The 20209-nt window shown below is 46.1% G+C and overlaps 1 protein-coding gene across 1 annotated transcript; it reads left to right on the top strand.

The window, feature by feature from the left end:
• Positions 1-597: 597 nt before the first annotated feature.
• Positions 598-9924, top strand: adra1ba (adrenoceptor alpha 1Ba). Its single transcript, XM_029250839.1, has 2 exons — positions 598-2232; positions 8518-9924. Exons 1-2 carry the CDS (start codon positions 1293-1295, stop codon positions 9102-9104), a joined length of 1527 nt encoding a protein of 508 aa, XP_029106672.1. The 5' UTR covers positions 598-1292; the 3' UTR covers positions 9105-9924.
• Positions 9925-20209: the final 10285 nt, after the last annotated feature.

The following is a 20209-nucleotide window of genomic DNA, read 5'->3' on the forward strand; positions in this document are numbered from 1 at the left end:
TGGACCACAGTCCTGCTCTCCGGTGGGTCTGGGGTTCGAGTCCCGCTTGGGGTGCCTTGTGGCGGACTGGCGTCCCGTCCTGGGTGTGTCCCCTTCCCCCTCCGGCCTTACGCCCTGTGTTGCCGGGTAGGCTCCGGTTCCCCGTGACCCCGTATGGGACAAGCGGTTCTGAAAATGTGTGTGTGTGTGTGTATATTTATTCATTTGACTGATGCTTTTTTCCCCCCCGAAAGCAACTTATGATTATTTACCTGTTTATACAGTTGGGAAACTTTTCCGGGGAACAATTTTAGGGTAAGTGCTTTGCTCAGTGGTACTGCAGCCGGAGGTGGGAATAAAACCTACAACCTTTGAGTACAAAGGCAACATCTCTAACCATTACACTGACAGCTCTCCAAGCAACTAGGGTACATTCCTTTACTATTTAGCCTTTTCTTTACGGTTGTCTTTGTACAAAACATACCCAGCTGCTGCTAAATTAGGTATTTTCTAGAAGACTACTATTTCTTTACTCAAGGGCTAAAATATTAAGTAGCTGGTACCTTCACCCAGTGAGACTGAGCACTGGAGCCGGATCTACAGTAAGAAAGTGCGGGGAAAAAACTGTCCCAGGTGTTAAATTTAGACCGTAAGGGTGGGATGGATCTCTGCCAGGTGGTGCAGCTATAGAAAAGGGGGTGCGGGGGTCCTGTACCAAGTGCCAGTCTTGATGCAGTAACCCTGATCAGAGTACCCACTCTGAGTACTGCAAGAACACCGTGCTGCATAACTGGGCAAATGGCTGTAAAGTTGATCTAGATCTAGAACTAGAACTAGAACTGTCGGTCGCCGTGGGGGAAAGTGTCAGCCAAAAACAAAGGAGACCATAATACCAGAACATTGCAGTGCTTAGCTGCCCTGATGAACATGTGAGATGGTGGGATGTGGCCGTACAGGCTGCGGCGCGCTCTACGTGCGCGCTACCCGTCATTCAGGGCTGGGACCCAAGTGGCGAGGAGCTCGGGTGCGCAGTGGCGCGCAGGGAGCCGCGCAGGAGGACGGGAGCGCTCACTGGGACGAGGAAACGCGGTCGGGAAAGGGTGACCGGGACCGAAAAACAGGGAAATGATCGAGGTGGGTTCGGGGGGAGAAGGGACAACGCGGAACAATGTCAGCTTTGGTGCGTAAAGGTGTTTCCGCGCATTAGACGCGTCCTGGCTGGTGCCAGGGGGGCTCCTTCGCAGTAACGACGTCCATGTAGACGGGAGGGGCGCGAGCAGGGCGCGTGGCAATGGAGATGTCGGGCTCTCAGAATGAGTTTGGACAGTGATCACCCCGCGCGCTGGACAAATGGTTCTTCGGAACTGTCGGCGGACACCGGCGGCGTGTCGGGCTCGAGCTCCAACGGCTCCGGCACCGGGACGGGGGGCAGCCCGCTGGACCTCACCCGAGCGGTGCCCCTGGGGGTGGTCCTGGGCGCCTTCATCGTGTTCGCCGTCGTGGGGAACGTGCTGGTCATCCTCTCGGTGGTGTGCAACAAGCACCTGCGCGTCCCCACCAACTACTTCATCATCAACCTGGCCATCGCCGACCTGTTGCTGGGCACCACGGTGCTGCCCGTGTCGGCCACTCTCGAGGTGCTCGGCTACTGGGTCTTCGGGAGGATCTTCTGCGACATCTGGGCGGCGCTGGACGTGCTGTGCTGCACCGCATCCATCATGAGCCTGTGCGTGATCTCCATCGACCGCTACATCGGAGTGCGGTACCCGCTGCAGTACCCGAGCATCGTGACGGAGAGGAGGGCTCTCATGGCCATGCTGGGGGTGTGGGTGCTCGCCGTGGTCATCTCCATCGGACCCCTGCTTGGCTGGAAGGAGCCACCCTCCCCGGATGAGACGATCTGCCCCATAACCGAGGAGCCCTTTTACGCACTGTTCTCCTCCTTGGGCTCCTTCTACATACCCCTGGCTGTGATCTTGGCCATGTACTGCCGGGTGTACATAGTGGCCAAAAGGACCACGAGGAACCTGGAGGCGGGTGTGATGAAGGAGAGGATGGATTCGAACGAGCTCACCCTGAGGATCCACCACAAGAGCTCGCAGGCGCAGGAGGACGCAGCGCATCCAGCCAAAAGCTCCCTGGCCGTCAAACTCCTCAAGTTCTCCAGGGAGAAGAAGGCTGCCAAGACGCTGGGGGTCGTGGTGGGGATGTTCATCCTCTGCTGGCTGCCTTTCTTCCTCGTGCTCCCCATGGGTAGGTGGCGATCCCTCGTCCTTGGGTAGCCCACCCGCGAACACATGCCCACCGCACAAAGTTGCTAATTACCGGCTTTGCGCAATTTATAGATATATGATATTTGTTATATCTAAATATAACATTATATGTAACTAAATATATACCTGTCATATATAATATTTTTATGTACTATATATCATATTTTTCACACATACTATAAATCTAGACAAATATGTATATATATATAATTGCATTTTTGTCTTTAGGTTTGTAATATACCCGTTATATTTACTACATTCCCACTGAGAAGTATTTATAAACTTGCATAAAGTTCATCTGCTTAATCACTGTTCTCCGAGTTCATCCCGTTATTTATAATGAAGCGAAAAACTATGTTTTTGTGAAGAGTCGTGATGACTGACATTTTTCCCTGTTAAGGTTATATGAAGTCATCAGTGAGATAAATGCCTGAACATTTAAAACTCGACAGCTGAATCCAATCTAAGGATGAGAGAAATAATATTCCAGGAATGTAATAGAAAAGCACTTGGACTGGGGTGAATGAATCATTCTTATTTATAGATTAATTATGGCAGAGCAACAATTTATCTTCATTTTCTTGTCATGAACTCTGAGGTTCTTAAAAGTCCAGCTGAGAATGAAGTGCTTTTAGGATAAATATTCATAATCAATGAAGCTGCACTGCTGAACTGGTGTAAAAATGACAAGGCTGCCAGTGTAACTTTGTAAACACGGCCTGTTTAGTTGAGAAGGGGAAACACAGAGAGATAATGCAAGGGAAGGGACAACAGGTGGACTTCTCATTGGGCAAAACAAAGGTTCCTGTTTTAAATCCCCTGGAACGATACAGTAATAAAACACTGCTGTATAAATGGGTAAAACGGTGTAAAGGTGATTAACATTGTAAACTGCCTTCAGCAAAGGTGTCGGCTAAATAAGGTTAATAAAAAAGAAAAGCAATTAATAAAGACACAAAGGACATTGCCAACAGTGTATGGATAATATCAGAAATTCACTCTTTTTTTAATTTTATAACTGTTAAGAAAAAAAAAAAAAGGTAAAATGCATTAGAGCAAATTACAGCTTGTTTTGAACAAGGGCCTCAGACCCCCGGGCTGTGAGATGAGGCTTAAATCTGATGCACATTTAATCTGTGCAGAGCTTGCTTGTTCTCCCTCTGTTAGTTTGGGTTTGCTGCAAGTGCTCTGGTTTCCTCTCACAGTCCAATGATACTTGTTTCAGATAAAGTGGTGACTTTAAGATGTTCTCTCTGTGTGCACATGGTCCTGCAGTGGACTACCATATCACCCAGGGTGTACTCAGTGTAATAAGCACCCTATCTAGCACACACACAGTCTGGAACCAGTTGTCCCAAGTGCAGTCACAGCAAACCGGAGCATAACCCAGCAACACAGGTCATAGGGCTTGGGGGGGGGGGGACAACCAGGACAGGACGCCAGCCCATCACAAGGCACCCCAAGCAGGATTCAAACCCCAGACCCAGCAGAGAGCAGGACCCAGACAAACCCACTACACCACACCCCTTTCCTATCTTGCACCCTCACTTTACCCTTTCAGGATAGGCACCAGACCACTGCAACCCTGCACAGAACATGCAGTTTCCAATAGCTATTGAGTATTCCTACAACTTCATAGACCTTCTCAGACTTAAATATGACAGTGTAGTGGTCAGAAGTGCTACCTTTTGGCATAAAGGTCACAGGTTCAAATCCCACCTCCAGCTGTAGTACCTTTGACTAAGGTACTAACCCTAGAAAAAGTTCTTCACTGGAAATACCCAGCCTATAGAAACAGGTCAATAATGGTTAGTAGCTTAACATTGTAAGTTGCTTCGGAGAAAAGTGTCAGCTAAATTAATATACACACACACACACACACACATTTTCAGAACCGCTCATCCCATACGGGGTCACGGGGAACCGGAGCCTACCCGGCAACTCAGGGCGTAAGGCCGGAGGGGGAGGGGACACACCCAGGACGGGACGCCAGTCCGTCGCAAGGCACCCCAAGCGGGACTCGAACCCCAGACCCACTGGAGAGCAGGACCCGGTCCAACCCACTGCGCCACCGTGCCCCCCACCTAAATTAATATATTAAAGATCAAATTATAACATTAATGAGGTGGTTTTAACACTGTAAAAGAATTCGGTACAACAGAGTAGCAGGCAGCAATGTGACAAAGGCAAACACCTCCTCTAACTCTGCGTCTCGTGGTCCTGGATGCAGTTCTCATCCGGGCTGCAGACGGAGGGGCTGAAAAAGCACGAATGATGCTTTCATGGTGAACCAAGGGTCACATGGATGCTTCTTAAAGTTTTTATCTGGTCACACAAATTTTCACAGTGTAACAGAGTGGAATGCATTTTCTTTATTGCTTTGCAAGATTTATCGCCGAGCTGCTCTCACTCTGGCTGCAATCGCAATGCATCGCATCTTAGTCACTAAATGAACATATGCTAAATCACACGTCGGGTTAACAGATATTCTCTGTGTTAAACAATCTAGCTGTTTACCTGAACAGAACAAAAATATATCACTTCTAAATGACATTTTCACATCGCTATTCAGGTCAAGGGATTTTTTTTTTTTTTTTGCGGTTCATGTGCTAGTTGTAAACAAAGTGTTAGAAGAATAAATACTCGTAATCGGTGTTATCTCTGAGCTGCACTGCTGCAGTCTTTCAGCATAAGCTGTCATTCTGTATTTAGTATTTGAATATATTTTAATAGTTCTGTCTTACAGAATAGTAGATTACCTGGTGAATAGAGGGGCTTCTTAAGCCAGGAAGATAACATTCCCTCCACACTTTCTGGTAACCCTAACTTTGGAACATGACAATCACATTTTTTTTTTTTTTTTTAAATTTAGCTGACAGTTTTCTACAAAGAAACTTACAATTATTTACTCATTTCTATAGTTGGGCAATTTAGGGTAAAGACCTCATTTAAGGGTACTACAGCTGGAGGTGCAATTCAAACAAGCAACCTTTGGGTCCAAAGGGAGCAGCTCCAACCCCTACGCTACCAGCTGTACCAGATGATGGGACAGAATAGGGAGAGAGGACTCTGGCAAGAGAGGTGCAGGCCTGGCATTAACTGGATCTGGGTAGGAGTAGTGAGAGCAATGGACCATGTCCATTAGAGGAGTGGTGAGGATGCGTGAGGAGGTGGTGTCTCTGAAAATGTGTGACACGAAATTGCTGTTAAAAACATGTATTTGTCAAAACATCACTGTCGCATAACCGTAACACGTATAACCATAAGAGCGCACGCCAGTTTGTACTGCAAACTACCAATCTTTTCCAAAACTTCCCAAAATTTAAACATGCTTTTTAAGTCTCTGGCTCCAAATGTCTAAAAAAGTGTCCAGTTTATGGTCTTGCGTAAACCTGCTGGAGCTGATTTTTTTTTTTTGGAGGCTGAAGTTGGATGACCACAGACCCTCCCCAACCCTCCCCAACCCCCCACCTCGGTCAAGTTTCTCAACACTCATGTAAAACCAAACAAGTCAACAAAACACGAAGGCTGACAGGCTTTGAACATGAAGTCCCATATCTCATATCATACTCAGCAATCATTATAATTCACGTTTTGTTTGATAAGAAAGTCTTTTTTTTGTATTTCCTTGGACCGATGCCAAGAGATCAAGCTGCTTTTCCAATGATTCTTGGAACAGAGAATTACCACTGCAAGGGAGCTTTGATTGAATCCTTGTGATGATCATAATCTCAACGTCTCATGCCGGGAGACGGGCCTTTGGGCTCTAAGACCCAGACAGTCTCAGATGGAAGTACGGTCTCCCAGGGCTGGAGGTTGACCCTTTTCTAACTGAAGTTTTGAGTGGTTTTCTTCTTTTTTTTTTAAAGTTGAAACACGTGACCGTGGGGTGATGAGATCTGTGTTGACATGAGTACATCGCATCTCATGTCTTCTTCCTGGAGGACACCGCAGCGTACAAGTGTGCAGTGTGACATGTCACAGCGGGTCACCACCACACTGTAAAGTTAGAAACAGCCAAAAACAAGATGATCATGTTCAGATGGAGGGCAGCGTGCAAAAAAAATGCGTACGGGTTATTAAATCCGTCGGAACCGGTTTGCCTACAAAACCACGGAGAGCTTTGAATTATGGATGTCGGTGACCTTCCCGGGAGTCTGGGATGAGTGGGACGGAAGCAGGGAAAAATGCTGCTGCGAAAACACACTCCAGCAAAGAAGCTGTTATGGAGCGGATAACTTTAGTTATCAAATTCGGTGAATCCGAAAACAAAGACTTCTGAGCGGTACATTCGAGGAGTTCGGAACATCTGCTTGAAAGCACGTCGTGTGAAAAAACAAAGTAAACCTGTATCGGTTCTGTGGTTTTACATAATAGGATATAAATAACACTCATCCATTGATCACCAGGTCTCGACAGTAGATGTATCGCACCTCGTGTGACCAGAAACGCACCACAGATTTTACTTTGTCATTATTTATTCAACCAATAATAAGGTAAAGTTCACCTGGAAGTGGTTCGCGTGACAGGATGATGATCTGAAGCACCCTGGTTTTCTGCAGCTGGAAGAGAAAAGAAGGGGGGATTGGGGCACCTGGTAGTGAAGTGGTTCGAGCTGCTGCCTTTAGACCCTAAGGTTGCATGGTTGAATCCCACCTCCTGTTGTAGTACCCTTGAGCAAAGTACTTACCCTAAATTGCTCTGGTAAAATTACCCAGCTGTATAAATGGGGAAATAACTGTGAGTGACTTTGGACAAACATGTCAGAAGAAATAAATAAATGTAACGGGTCAGACCTGAACCCTGTTGAGATGTTGTGTTGGGACCTCGAGATTACTTCTTATAAACAAATCCCCAAAAAACATAACTGATCTGAAGCACTTTCAAAAAGAGGAAGGGGCCACAGTTCTTCCAGTGAGATGTAAGCAAGTGATAAACTTAAAACTTTGATGCTAAAGGGCACCAAATTATTATGGGGTAAACCGACTTTTCTTTTGCATGTTCATTTTTTCTTGATTGTTCTGTGTATAAATACATATGTACAGTGTATATACATATACTGTATATACAAGTCAACATGCAAACTTTAAAAAAATTAAATATTACACGCACGCACACATATATATATCTATCCATGTGTATGTATGTAATTTTTTTTTTTTTTTTGAAGCTCACATGTTGACCCCTGGCCAAATCTCTTGCTTCACAGTGTGTTAAAAAGCTGAGGATAGTGACACTAAAAGATGCTGCTCAGTTGCTCAGGCGTGTAAAGCTGACAAAATATATAGGTAACTTTAAGAAGGGCTATGAATATAAAGCAAAAATTTGACTCCCACGCACTCTCTTGCCCCAGTTAGTCCATTTAGTTCATTAAATTTATTAGCTATGCCTGAGAAACAATAACTGGAGACTATCTTTGCTCCACTCTTTCACCGGTGATGTTTTTAAGAAACAAGTTCTCAGCAAGAGGTGATGGTAACCATAAATGTTCATGCACTATAAATTTAAGATTATCCCAATCCTTTACGCAGCTGTAGATGTTTATATGTATCTCAAAAAAAAAAATTACTAGGAAGGTGATCGGGAATCGTCGATATTTTGAGTTTTACGCAGCTACTCCTGTGATGAACGTTGGTTCATATGGTGGAAAGAAACAAACTAACTGCACTTAAGAATCACACGTCTGCATCCAAGTGTCTCTTCCTTCTAATGTAATGAACACGTTGTATTTTCTATGAGATGTTCGTCGCTTTGGGGAAATGCGTCTGATAAATGAATACATGTAAATGTATGTAAATGTAACCAGGTAGAAGCACTTGGCTGGACTGCTGCACGGACCACCGTTGCGGCGCTGTGCTCAGACCGTGTCTGAGATGCTGTTCAAAGGTTTACAGGGAAAAGATGAAACCCTGTGTCCCTACAAGGCTGCTGCTGCGATGATGCGCTGAGACCTTAATTCTTGCCTTGGAAATTGTGGACGAAAGGATTCGGAAATATATATTCGCTCATCGGCAGGACAGAGCGCGCGGCAGTTTCTGGAAGCAAGCATAAACGCGAATGGTTACGTTTAATATCTCTACATCGTTTTCACGCGGGCCATTTCTTTTTACGACGTCCTGCTCGCATCAGGTGTGAGGTGAGCAGTTGCAGGCGAGCAGAAACACCTCTCGGCGTAGAAAGTGTTGCCATGTGTTGGACAGTACAATAAGCACGTGGATAAAGAGCGCTGTGCATTTTAACGCGGTGTTACTTCCCTTTGTTCCAGGGTCTTTCAACAGGAGTTTGCGCCCCCCGGACACTTGTTTCAAAGTGATCTTCTGGCTGGGCTATTTCAACAGCTGCCTGAATCCTATAATCTACCCCTGCTACAACAGGGAGTTCCATCAGGCCTTCGTCCGCATCCTAAGGTGCCAGTGTCGGCGAAGGAAGCGCCCGGACTGGGCCGCCTACGACCACCGCAGCCCCCGCCTGGCCCCCGCCAGCCGGCAGCACAAGGAGTCCCTGGACGAACACTCGGCCTGCCTCAACGGGAGCCAGCGGACCCTGTCCTCCGCCGAGGCCAGCCCCGGGTGCGCGAGCAACAGCCTGGAGCCGGGCTTTGAGGAAAGCGGGCTGCACAGCTGGCCGCCCTCCTCCCCCCTGCCTGGGAGCTCCATGGGGAGCCAATGGGACCCTTTCGGGGGCTCCTCGGATGAGAGCATTGATGAACACAGCGGGACAAGTTCGATTTTCCACGACGCATCCGAGTCGAGCTTCGCTCTTCCCAACGGCCAGGTCCACAGTGTAGGGGCTGAACACGGGTTGAACGGGACTGACTCCCAAGAAAAGAAAATGCGATACCTTCCTGCCTAATACAGATGGTATGGCAGCACAGCGAGTAGGGCTGTTGTCTCACAGTGCTTGGATGGTGCGGGAGGACATGGGTTCGATCCCTAATCAGTCTGTGTGGGTTTCCTCTGGATGCTCTGGTTTCTTCCCACAGTCCAAAGACATGCTGTTCAGGTTCCCCCATAGTGTATGAGTGACAGAGAGAGAGTGTGTGTTCCACTGATGGATGGATGAGTGACCCAGTGGAAGTAGTGTATCTAGCAGTGTAAGTCACCATGGTGAATAAGGTGTTTGGGCTGATAACACTACATAGAGTTTGTTGGAAGTTGCTTTGGACAAAAGTGTCTGTTACATAAATAAATGTAATAGAGCAGGGATCTTGGGTAATGGTGCTGCGGACATCACGTTTGATGTTTATGTGTGTTTTCCCTCTGCAAATGTTAAAGTTGTGAACTGTGTGCTTCCAGTTCCTGGTCACTTTCCTGGATAACACGTGGCGGGAGAGCAGAAGCCTCATCGCCATACTCTAGCTTTGTGTACTTGCTTAATTTCGTGGCTCAGATCAGTGTATCACAGCACACTTGACCTCCCGGGGCTGAATTTGCCGGTTAACATTCACAGATACCCTCAACAGAGATTTCAACTGACTGATTCATCGCTTCAAGGGACACAAATGGCTTTGACCATCTGGCCGCGATGCACCAAAACGCAGACGCGTTCGCCTTCCAGGGGGTGCGACCTTTACATTAATGAGAGCAGAAACATGTAAACCAGACAGCTTTTTCCTTATTTATTTATTTTGGTAATTTTGTGTACTTTAACGTGCGTTTCTTAAATTGTCACAGTGGACCTGGTTCATAGCTGTTGCATTCAATATTAATAAATAAAAATCTAGAGAAGAATCTGAAAGCTTTTCTGTTATTCTGCAACTTCTCATTGCACAACATCAATACTGTGCGACTGCAGCGTGTGTGTAACAACACGCTTGAGCAGAGCCTCACACTATCTGCACCGACAGCATATCCAGAACAATTTCCACGTGACAGTCACAGTAATGCTGTGAAGTAAAAAACAAAGTTAGAGCTGCTGCCTTTGGATCTAAAGGTTGCAAGTTTGATCCCCACTTGCAGCTGTAGTACCCTTGAGCAAGGTCCTTACTCTAAATTACTTGGGTAAATTGGGTAAATAACCGTAACCTTAATATTGTAAGCTGCTTTGGAGAAAAGTGTCAGATAAACTTATGACATCATAAATGTAAGATGTTTAGATAGAGGGGGTGTAGTGGCACAGTAGGTTGGACCAGGTCCTGCTCTCCAGTGGGTCTGGGGTTCGAGTCCTGCTTGGGGTGTCTTGTGATGGACTGGTGTCCCGTCCTGGGTGTGTCCTCTCCAGCCTTATGCACTGTATTGCCAGGTTAAGCTCTGGCTCCCCGTATGGGACAAGCGGTTCAGACAATGTGTGATGTTTAGATACTTTATTTCCTTATGGGAACATCAAAGTCAGCTTATTGTTTACAGCCATGAAATTATTGATATGATTCTTCCACAAGATGCTTCTCTCAGTCTTACATTTATTTTTTTTCCCCAAGGCAACTTAGAATGCAAAGGTTATAATTACAAGCTTACAATTATTTATCCATCTATGCAACTTTACTGGAGTAATTTAGGGTAAGTACCCTGCTCAAGGGTACTACAGCAGGAGCTGGGGATCAAACCTGTAACCTTTGGCTCCAAAGGCAGTAACTCCAACTACTACACCACCAGCTGTCCCATGTCCCACTCTGGCCTCGGAGCCAAATTCAGTAGAGCAGCATGTGAGTTAAAGAGAGAGACACTTAACCTGAACGTTGTGGATTCACATCCCAAGTGCGACCTTCCAGTTGTGTCCGTCAGCAAAACGCTTCCACCCTGAAACGGTACAGAAAGTCATGCAACACATTTAGCTGACACTTGTCTCTAAATCTACTTACTAATATTTAGACAGCTGGGCAGCTTTTTACCAGGGTAAGCACATTGTTTAAAGGTTCTACAACTGGAGAGAGGATTCAAACCTACAAGCTTTGGAGCCAAAGGCAACAGCACCAATCGAAGCACTACCAGCTGTCTCTGTAACAAGGTAAGCAGTGAAAAGTTGAGGTGCTTGGAATAATATTTCGATCAAACACTAACGTTTACAATAATAACTCAACGGAGGAAACCGGGGGCATCGTTTTTCTTAAGAGCCTGTTTTAGCCCATTTCCACCAATCAGGGAGCACATTTCTCTTTGCTAATTCCCCTAGGAAGAGCAGCACGCGGTTCCTTATCGGTACGCTTGGGTCATTTTTACTTGTTTACCATGGCAACATGCCGGGCAGTCGCAAAGGCTGTTTGGTCAATATGGCCTGTAATTATTTTCCATAAGGGCATTAAATGCTCAGTATGACTGAGTCAAGCAGCTGCGAAAATGAAAATAATTCTACTTTACTTTATGTTCATCGGCAGCGGTTGCATTTATTTTACTTGTTTCTCACAAATGAGTCAGCCAGGCACTCGCCAGCAAACTGCACAGTCTTACCGCATCGTGAGCCTGACCGGCTACCCGGCGAATATGCCCACGACGGCCCACGCGGGTCACATGTGTACCGCCGGCTCCCGGCACAGGGCCGCCCGGGGTTTGCACGTGGGGGCGGTGCTGTAATCAGCGTGAAATCACGGGGGCCCGTTTGCACGCTGCCCGCTTCCAGTGCCGGGCGCCCACACGAAGCTCAAATGCCCACGATGTACGTGAACAAAGTACAGGAAAATAGGCGTGTTTATGGTATTATGGGGCACATTCGTAATGCAGTGAACGCGTTAAGCGATAGGCTAATGAGTTACTAATTAGAGATCATTAATACATAAAAGCTGAGTCAGAAGAGGAAGTTGGCAACATGTAACGAACACGGCCCAAGTCGAGAAACGGACGAGAGCACGCCTGCTGCTGTTTGTCACGGTGAGACAGGCAGTAGCTCAGAAGATCAGCTTCTTCATTTATCTGAAACTTTCCTCTGAAGCCACTTAGAGCATTGAGGTACTTACCTATTAATAGAGCAGAGAAACTTTCCTGGAGTAATTTAGGGTAAGTACTTCACTCCAGAGTACTGTAGCTGGGATTCAAACCTGTGACCTTTGGGTTCAAAGGCAGAGGCATTAATCACTGCATTACTAGTTGCCCTTGATTAAAGCCCAGAAATAAGGCTGAAGGTGTTTGACGGTAAATAATTCGGTACAGGTGGTCCCCGATTTACGATGGTTCGACTTACGGTTTTTCGACTTTACGATGGCGAGCTGGTGATAGACATTTAGCAGAAACCGTGCTTCGAATTTCCATCTTTTCCCAGGCAAGCGATACGCGGAGCGATACTTTCTCGCGATGCTGGACAGAGGCAGCGATCCGCATCGCCCAGTCTGCCAAAGTGTGTATTAGGTGTATTGAATGCATTTTCGAATTACGATTTCGCGCAACGTAACCCCTTCGTAAATCGGGGACCACCTGTATTTGTAGCCTAGCTGTTGGGGTTCCAAGAGGGGTGGGCAGCGACTGGTACTTGGAACCCCAACAGGTTTAGGTTTTCTGCCCTTCTCTGTTGCTGGGAGCTTTTTGTTTTCCTCTCCTCAGCTGTCAGCTGGCTTGCTTCTCCAATGTTTGGGCATTATCGCTGCTTCCTGAGCCTTGGCTGTGGAAAGGATCATTCTGTGCACAACTCTACTCTATTTCACTCTGCTGGGAACAGGGCTCCATGTCTGCTATGCCAATAAAACTCAACTTGCAGACATATCTCTGTTCAAGATGGTTGGATGGATGTATCACAGAGTCAAGGCCAATTCATGGCAACCACATGCATGGCTTCCAAGGCAGGAGAAGGAGGAGAAGGGGTTTGTCAGCACCGCTTTCCATGCGTGTTTGGTTGGAAGGATGTTACTAGAGCTGAGCCAATGAGTTTATCCCCACTGGAGAACATTATCCAGTTTTCTGTGACTGGACGAGACGTTACATGTGCTAGTGGGTGTCCCGCAGCGCATTTCCAAATGCGTTCCGGTAAACGATTCACACGTCTGTACGCAAAATGAGATCCAGACCATAACTGGAGAGTGATTTGCGTCAAAATTAAACACAGCCAGAGATAAAGAGCAAAAGAAAGAGTTCTTATGTGGAAGCACATGGCTTTCCCCGTCCTGGTCGCTGAGCTCCTCGTGGAGGATTACCTCTGACACCCGATGAGTGCATGTCACTTATTCTGAAAGGAGGATGATTTTCCCAGCAATCTAACGGAGGACAACTTCAGCAACTGCACCGCGAGACATTGCAACAGCACGGCGATGAAGGTGTGCCTCCTGCTCGTGCTGGTGTTCATCGCTATCTCGGCAACGCTGGGAAACCTCCTCGCCGTGGTGCCCGTGGCGTATTTTCGCCCTCTGCACACGCCCACCAACGTCTTCATTGTCTCTCTGGCTGTGGCCGACTTCCTGGTGGGGGCGCTGGTGATACCGTTGAGCCTGGTGCGCTCGGTGGCCCACTGGATGCTCAGAAGACCCTTCCGCCCGGCTCACGTGCTGCTGGATGTCACATTTTGCTCTGCCTCCATCTTCAACCTGTGCTGCATCGCGTTGGACAGCTACTTGGCCGTGCGCAACCCGTTGCGCTACGTGATGGTGTCCGTCCTGGTCGTGACCCTGGGTCTGCGTGCCCACACCCTGTCGGAGAAACCGGGGGCACAAGCTCCCGCAACGTGCACCCTCATGGTGAACCCCCCCCCACTGCCAGGCTGCCCTTAACGCCGAGCTTTATCCTGCCCACATCCGTCATGGTCACCGCCTATTGGAAGATCTTCCGTGCGGCTCAGAAGCAGGCGCAGCGGATCAGCACCATGGAGAACCAAGTGCGCCAGATGGACCAAGATCAGAATCGCTCCGAAGCCCAAACGTCCCTCAGCGCAAGGTTGGAGATGAAAGCTGTTAAGACCCTAGGCATCATCATGGGAGCATATCTACTGTGCTGGCTGCCCTTCTTTAGCACCAACACGGTGTACCCGCTCCACGGATACCACGTCAGCTCCTGGACCATAGAGCTCGTCTTGTGGCTGGGCTACTCCAACTCTGCCCTCAATCCCATCCTGTACGTGTTTTTCAAAACAACCTTTCGCCGGGCCTTCGCCATCATCCTGGGTTGCGGAAGTCACGGACTGGAGCAGCAGAACAGCAATCTGTCCCCTTAAGGGAGCGGGGAGAGGGGCAGGGAGCAGTCGTGCCTGTCCTCCGGCCAAGAAACCTTGGCGTATCCGCAGAAACACAACCGGGAAAATAAAAACGGCCTCAGCTACTAATACAAGGAAGCCATTAAAATAATGTCATAAATTCTTCAAGGCATTAAACGTGGTTCAGGAATGGACATAGAACAATGAAGTGGAGATACCGGGCAGAGACCATGGGGGGGAGGTACCATGTAGCAATAAACCGAACGGAAATAACGAGAGGAACGGGAGCAATGAGAGCGTCCGGCGATTATGTCTGATAACCCTAACGAACATTTCTAAAAGCCATTTTTGTGTTTTAATGTCTATTAAGAACAAAACAAACAAGCACAATTTGGCGTATTCATGAGAAGTTCCTTATTTAATAACGCTGGCGCATACCTCAGTTAATGTGGTTTTACAAATGTGGTTATTGTGTGTCGATCTACGCCCGTTAAAGGGTAATTCGGTTTCGGCTGAAGGATAACTGCATTGTGACAGCAGTTAGACTCCTTCGGATTCAACAATAGCCAAAAATTATTGCGGCACTGGAGAAGAAACGCGAAGGGCGAAAGAGGGATCTTTGAAAATTCCCGAATGTTGCCACATTTTCCATGTTAACACATGCAATGTGGAAGTGTGTTATTTAAACAAGTCTCCCAAATTAGGGAAATAAAGAACTACTTGGGATTTCTGCAAAAATGTAGAAATAGTAGTCGTAAAATTTTCTTTACGCTGAAGCCCAACATGGAGAACTTGAGGTTTTCCTTCTCATTTATTCATTTACTGCTGTAACCTTTAGGGCCAAAGGCAGCAGCTTTAACCACCACCTCATTTTCATTATGGTTTGAAATGTTTTACAATTACCAGTAATTGCTTGTATTTACCAAGTAGTTACTTGCATGTACTTGTAACCAGCATTTCTGTTTCATGGGTTCATGAGCTACAGGTGAGAGAATTAATAATTATATCATCAAAACTGTATTCTTTACAGAGGAGATTCCTCTGCCACATTAACTCGTTTAGTTGACATTTTCTCCAAAACAACACATAACATTGATTTACGAGATGCTCTTCTCCAAAGCGGCTTCCAATGAACTCTATGTAGTGTTATCAGCCCACACACCTTATTCACCGCGGTGACTTACACTGCTTACACTGGGTCACTCATCCATACATCAGTGAAACACACACTCTCTCTGTCACTCACACACTATGGGTGAACTTGAAGAGGATGTATTTGAACTGTGGGAGGAAACCAGAGCACCCAGGGGAAACCCACAGAGACACAGGGAGAACATGCAAACTCCACACAGACTGATTAGGGATCGAACCCATGCCCTCTCACACTACCCAGGGGCTATGCACTGTTCTACCGTGCTGCACCATACCAACTAGACACTGTCGACCTATAGATATTTTCACATTTATACAGCAGGGCCGTTTTAGGAGTAAGTACTTTGCTCAAGGGTACTGGTAAGGTAGAAAACGAGCAGTGTCGACTATTAACAACTAATTTTTATAGCAGGTAATGTTTGCACTTTGTGCCTCTGTAGAAATAAAATTACTGAAAGTAGATGAACTGCTGGACAGCTCCTCCACATGGAGAAAAGACAGGTGGTTAAAAATGGATGGCAATTCTTGCAAGGTGCATTTTGTGGTTCATTTCTCATGTCTGTAATCACAGGTCAAATGTGGCACTGAAGCACAGAAAAATTCACGTAATGAAAACGCCGCCCTATGTCGTTTCTGACTGACCACGTATATACAATGTATAGTGCACAAAGCATGGAGGTTCTCGCTTCTGGCTCCGTTGTGATGGAACAGCCTTCCCCTCTCACTCAGAACTGCTGAATCTCTGTCACATTTCAAGGGTCTTAAAACTCACCTCTTCCAGACTCACTTTGCCCATCATCTCTTAAGTTCACGTAAGGTGTAAATGTTCATGCAGTATAAATTTAAGATGATGCCTGGATAAACCTTTACGCAGCTACTCCTGTAATGTAGCATAAATGTTTATATGTATCTCAAGAAATATATATATATTACTAAGAAGATGATCAGGAATAGTCGATATTCTGAGTTTTATACAGCTACTCGTGTGATGGACATCGGTTCATATGGTGGAAAGAAACACACCAACTGCACTTAAGAATCACATGTCTGCATCTAAGTGTCTCTTCCTGCTCATGTAATGAACACATTGTATTTTCTATGAGATGTACGTCACTTCGGAGAAAAGTGGCTGATAAATGAATATGTGTAAATGTAGCACCTTGCAAAACTATTCAGACCCCTGACCAAACCTAACGGGTGTGGATACTTTTGTTGAGAAATGTATAAAATCTAGATTGAATCTTTGTATTCTGGGATATTCCATGCAAATCAGGGGAAACTGGAGTAGTTTGCACAAGAAGAGTGGGCCAAACTGCCAGTCCAGAGGTGCAGGAAGCCCAAGTCATTGACTGCAGATATTTTCACCAAAGGCTGTGCTTCCAAAAATTGAGTTTGGGGTGTCAACATTTTTCCAGTGTCATTTCTTTTGATTTTCTGACTTAAAAGGATATGTAAAGTTCCAGGTCATAAGCAAAGGGTTGTTTATAAGAGGTTTGTTAATTTAAACATTTTAGAGAACATTGTATTTGCAAAAAAGTGCAAAGGTGCTAATATTTTTGGCAACAACTGCACATCATATTGGAGAAAAGCATCTGCTAAGTGAAACATTGTCAATGTAAAGTGCACAGCAGACTTTCTGGAAATGAAGCCACCCAGGGACAGTTAATGACCACCATCTGCTGGATATCCCCTGGAATGACTCTCCTTCCTCCTACCTTTTGTTTTTTATATTCCTCAAGTATTGTTGCTCAAACCAGAACAAGATTTTTATTTGCATTTCTAGACCTTTCAAAATATGCGCTCAGTTGAGGTTGAGTTTACTCATCCTGGGTACTTCCTTGTACAAGAACAGTCTTAACAAGTTTGTTAAAAGCTTGAATGGACCCTCCCCTTTACATTTACATTTATTTATTTATCAGACACTTTTCTCCAAAGCAACTTCCAATGAACTCTATGTAGTGTTATGAGCCCACACACCTTATTCACTGCGGTGATTTACACTGCTAGATACACTGGGTCACTCACCCATACATCAGTGGAACACACACACTCTCTGTCACTCACACACTATGGGGGAATCTGAACAGCATGTCTTTGGGGTGTGGGAGGAAACCAGAGCACCCAGAGGAAATTCACAGAGACACAGGGAGAACATGTAAACTCCACACAGACTGAGCAGGGATTGAACACATGTCCTCTCACAACCTTTCTTTCCAGTTTCTTTCATTCAGGAAATGACTGAAGGGTCACCAGCATTGTGCCATGGTCATTTCCTCGTCCTCGTTGAAATGACTCTATTATACACACACACACACACACACACATTTTCTGAACCACTTGTCCCATACGGGGTTGCGGGGAACCGGAGCCCAACCCGGCAACTGAGGGCGGAAGGCCGGAGGGGGAGGGGACACACCCAGGACAGGACGCCAGTCTGTTGCAAGGCATCCCAAGCAGGACTCGAACCCCAGACCCACCGGACAGCAGGACTCGGTCCAACCCACTGCCCACCGCACCCCCCGACTCTATTATAATATTATAATAATGACTCTAATAAACATTATTAAAACATTAAACGTAAAACATTATTATTCCTTGTAAAGTTCAAGGCTTCATCTCTAGAGATCGAAACGGGAAATGAGCGATACTCCGGAACCACTGTCTTCACATAAAGCAGAAAGAAAATGACTCAAAAAACAGACATTCGTGGGGGGGGGGCTGGGTAGTGGAGAAACGAGATGAGAAGATCAGGGGAGAGATGAGCATCATGAAGACAAAGAACAAAGTCGTGGAGTGGAAGAACACCAGGGTGTATTGGGAGCAGAGCTGGAGCAACAATGTGACGCAGGAGATGAATAATCATAGTTTCAGTTACAACTTTACCTGCACAACATCCTCACTGAGTGCTGTTTCACACACCTCCGTTAACTCGGACACTGTACGTTGGAGGTTTTGTCCCTTTTTTTTTGCAGTTACATTTTTGATTTAGCTGACACTTTTCTCCAAAGCAACTTACAATGTTAAGCTTACAATTATTTACCCTTTTATACAGCTGAGTAATTTTACTGGAGTGATTTCGGGAAACTACCTTGATCAAGGGTACTACAGCTGGGGATGGGATTCAAACCCACAACCATTGGGTGGGTTCGAATCCCATCCCCAAAAAAAGACAAATATTACACATTTGCGTGCTGTATTTTCATTGAAAACTCTCTATGGATACACACTTACAGCAGCTTTTAACTTTGCTCTCTTCACTTTCACAGCAGCCGATGGTGTTGAAATATTTTTGTAGCAAGACTCCATTTATCCAAATTATTTCAATGTTAAAGTGTTCCCATGCCAGGTGTAGCATGGCACAGTGGTTAATTATTATAATTATTATAATTATCACACATTATTATATATCCTTATATTATAATATTATACTGTTATACAGTATATGATTATACACACACACAGACACACATTTTCTGAACCGCTTGTCCCATACGGGGTCACGGGGAACCGGAGCCTACCCGGCAACACAGGGCGGAAGGCCAGAGGGGGAGGGGACACACCCAGGACGGGACACCAGTCCGTCGCAAGGCACCCCAAGCGGGACTCGAACCCCAGACCCACTGCAGAGCAGGACCTGGTCCAACCCACTACACCACTGCACCCCCCTATATAATTATAGTTTATCATTATTTCATTATTATTATTATTGTTGTTGTGCTAAGAACACTTTTCTAATCATCTAAAGGTTGTTGGTTTGAATCCCCCTCTGACTCCCTCACCCTGAGTTAATGCAGTAATAATATCCTGCTATGGAAATTTGTAAATTGTTATAAAGTTGATTATTTAACATTGTAAGTCACCTTGCTCAATAGTGCAAATCTGAATGAAGTGATTAATTAGTTAAGGCTTTGGAATGTCTTCTGGGAGCCAGTAGAGACACACACACACACTAACGCCAGCTGAAGAGATGCTCAGAACCCATTTTTAAAGACAGGAGACACAGTCAGTCCATAGTTCCGCATGTCTACAGCAGTGAGGGACTGTCGGTCCTTCCTCTTACCTCCCCTCCGTCTGCCAGCTTTCTCCTGACTCTCCTTTCCGTCTCAGAAGAACCGTTGGCTCCGTCCTGGCCAACACAGGGCAGTCACACACACATTCGAGGCCCCGTTTACACCTGACACAATGTATCCGGTTTTAAAATTCTCTTGGGCTAATCGGATCATTGTAGGATCAGTCGTAGGTACTGCTATTCACGTGTGCCGTTAACTAATGCGTTCATATTATGGTTGGAGTTCGGTTTCCCTCACTTTATGCAAATGAGGTAGCCTTCATGTTCCACTTGCTAAGTAACAGCAAAGGGAACTGCCTGAAATACATACCGTTTGTTCCCATTTCTCAGTTGGACGGGTGTCCTGCTGCTGATGAAATCCGTCCTTTTTCACCTTGGAAGCTGGACAACGGGGACTGATCTAAATCGGGTCGCGACGTGTTTATGTTGTGCGTGCAGCGCGCTGTGTGTTCTGTGACATTCAGAAGGAAACAGCCTCAAGGTGCTCTCAAGGCTGCTTCTGATTTACCTGCTTTTACAACGTTTTGTTCGACACATCATTTGAGGTATTTACCAAACAAAAAAAAATTGTTTTCTGGGCTGTATGGCACCTGGTAGCTGAGTGGTTAGAGCGCTTGCTTTTGTACCCCGAAGGTCACAGGTTCAAATCCCCCCTCCAGCTATATTACCCTTAAAGAAGGTAATTACTGTAAAA

This window comes from Scleropages formosus, chromosome 4 (assembly GCF_900964775.1).
Source record: "Scleropages formosus chromosome 4, fSclFor1.1, whole genome shotgun sequence".
Taxonomy (NCBI): domain Eukaryota; kingdom Metazoa; phylum Chordata; class Actinopteri; order Osteoglossiformes; family Osteoglossidae; genus Scleropages; species Scleropages formosus.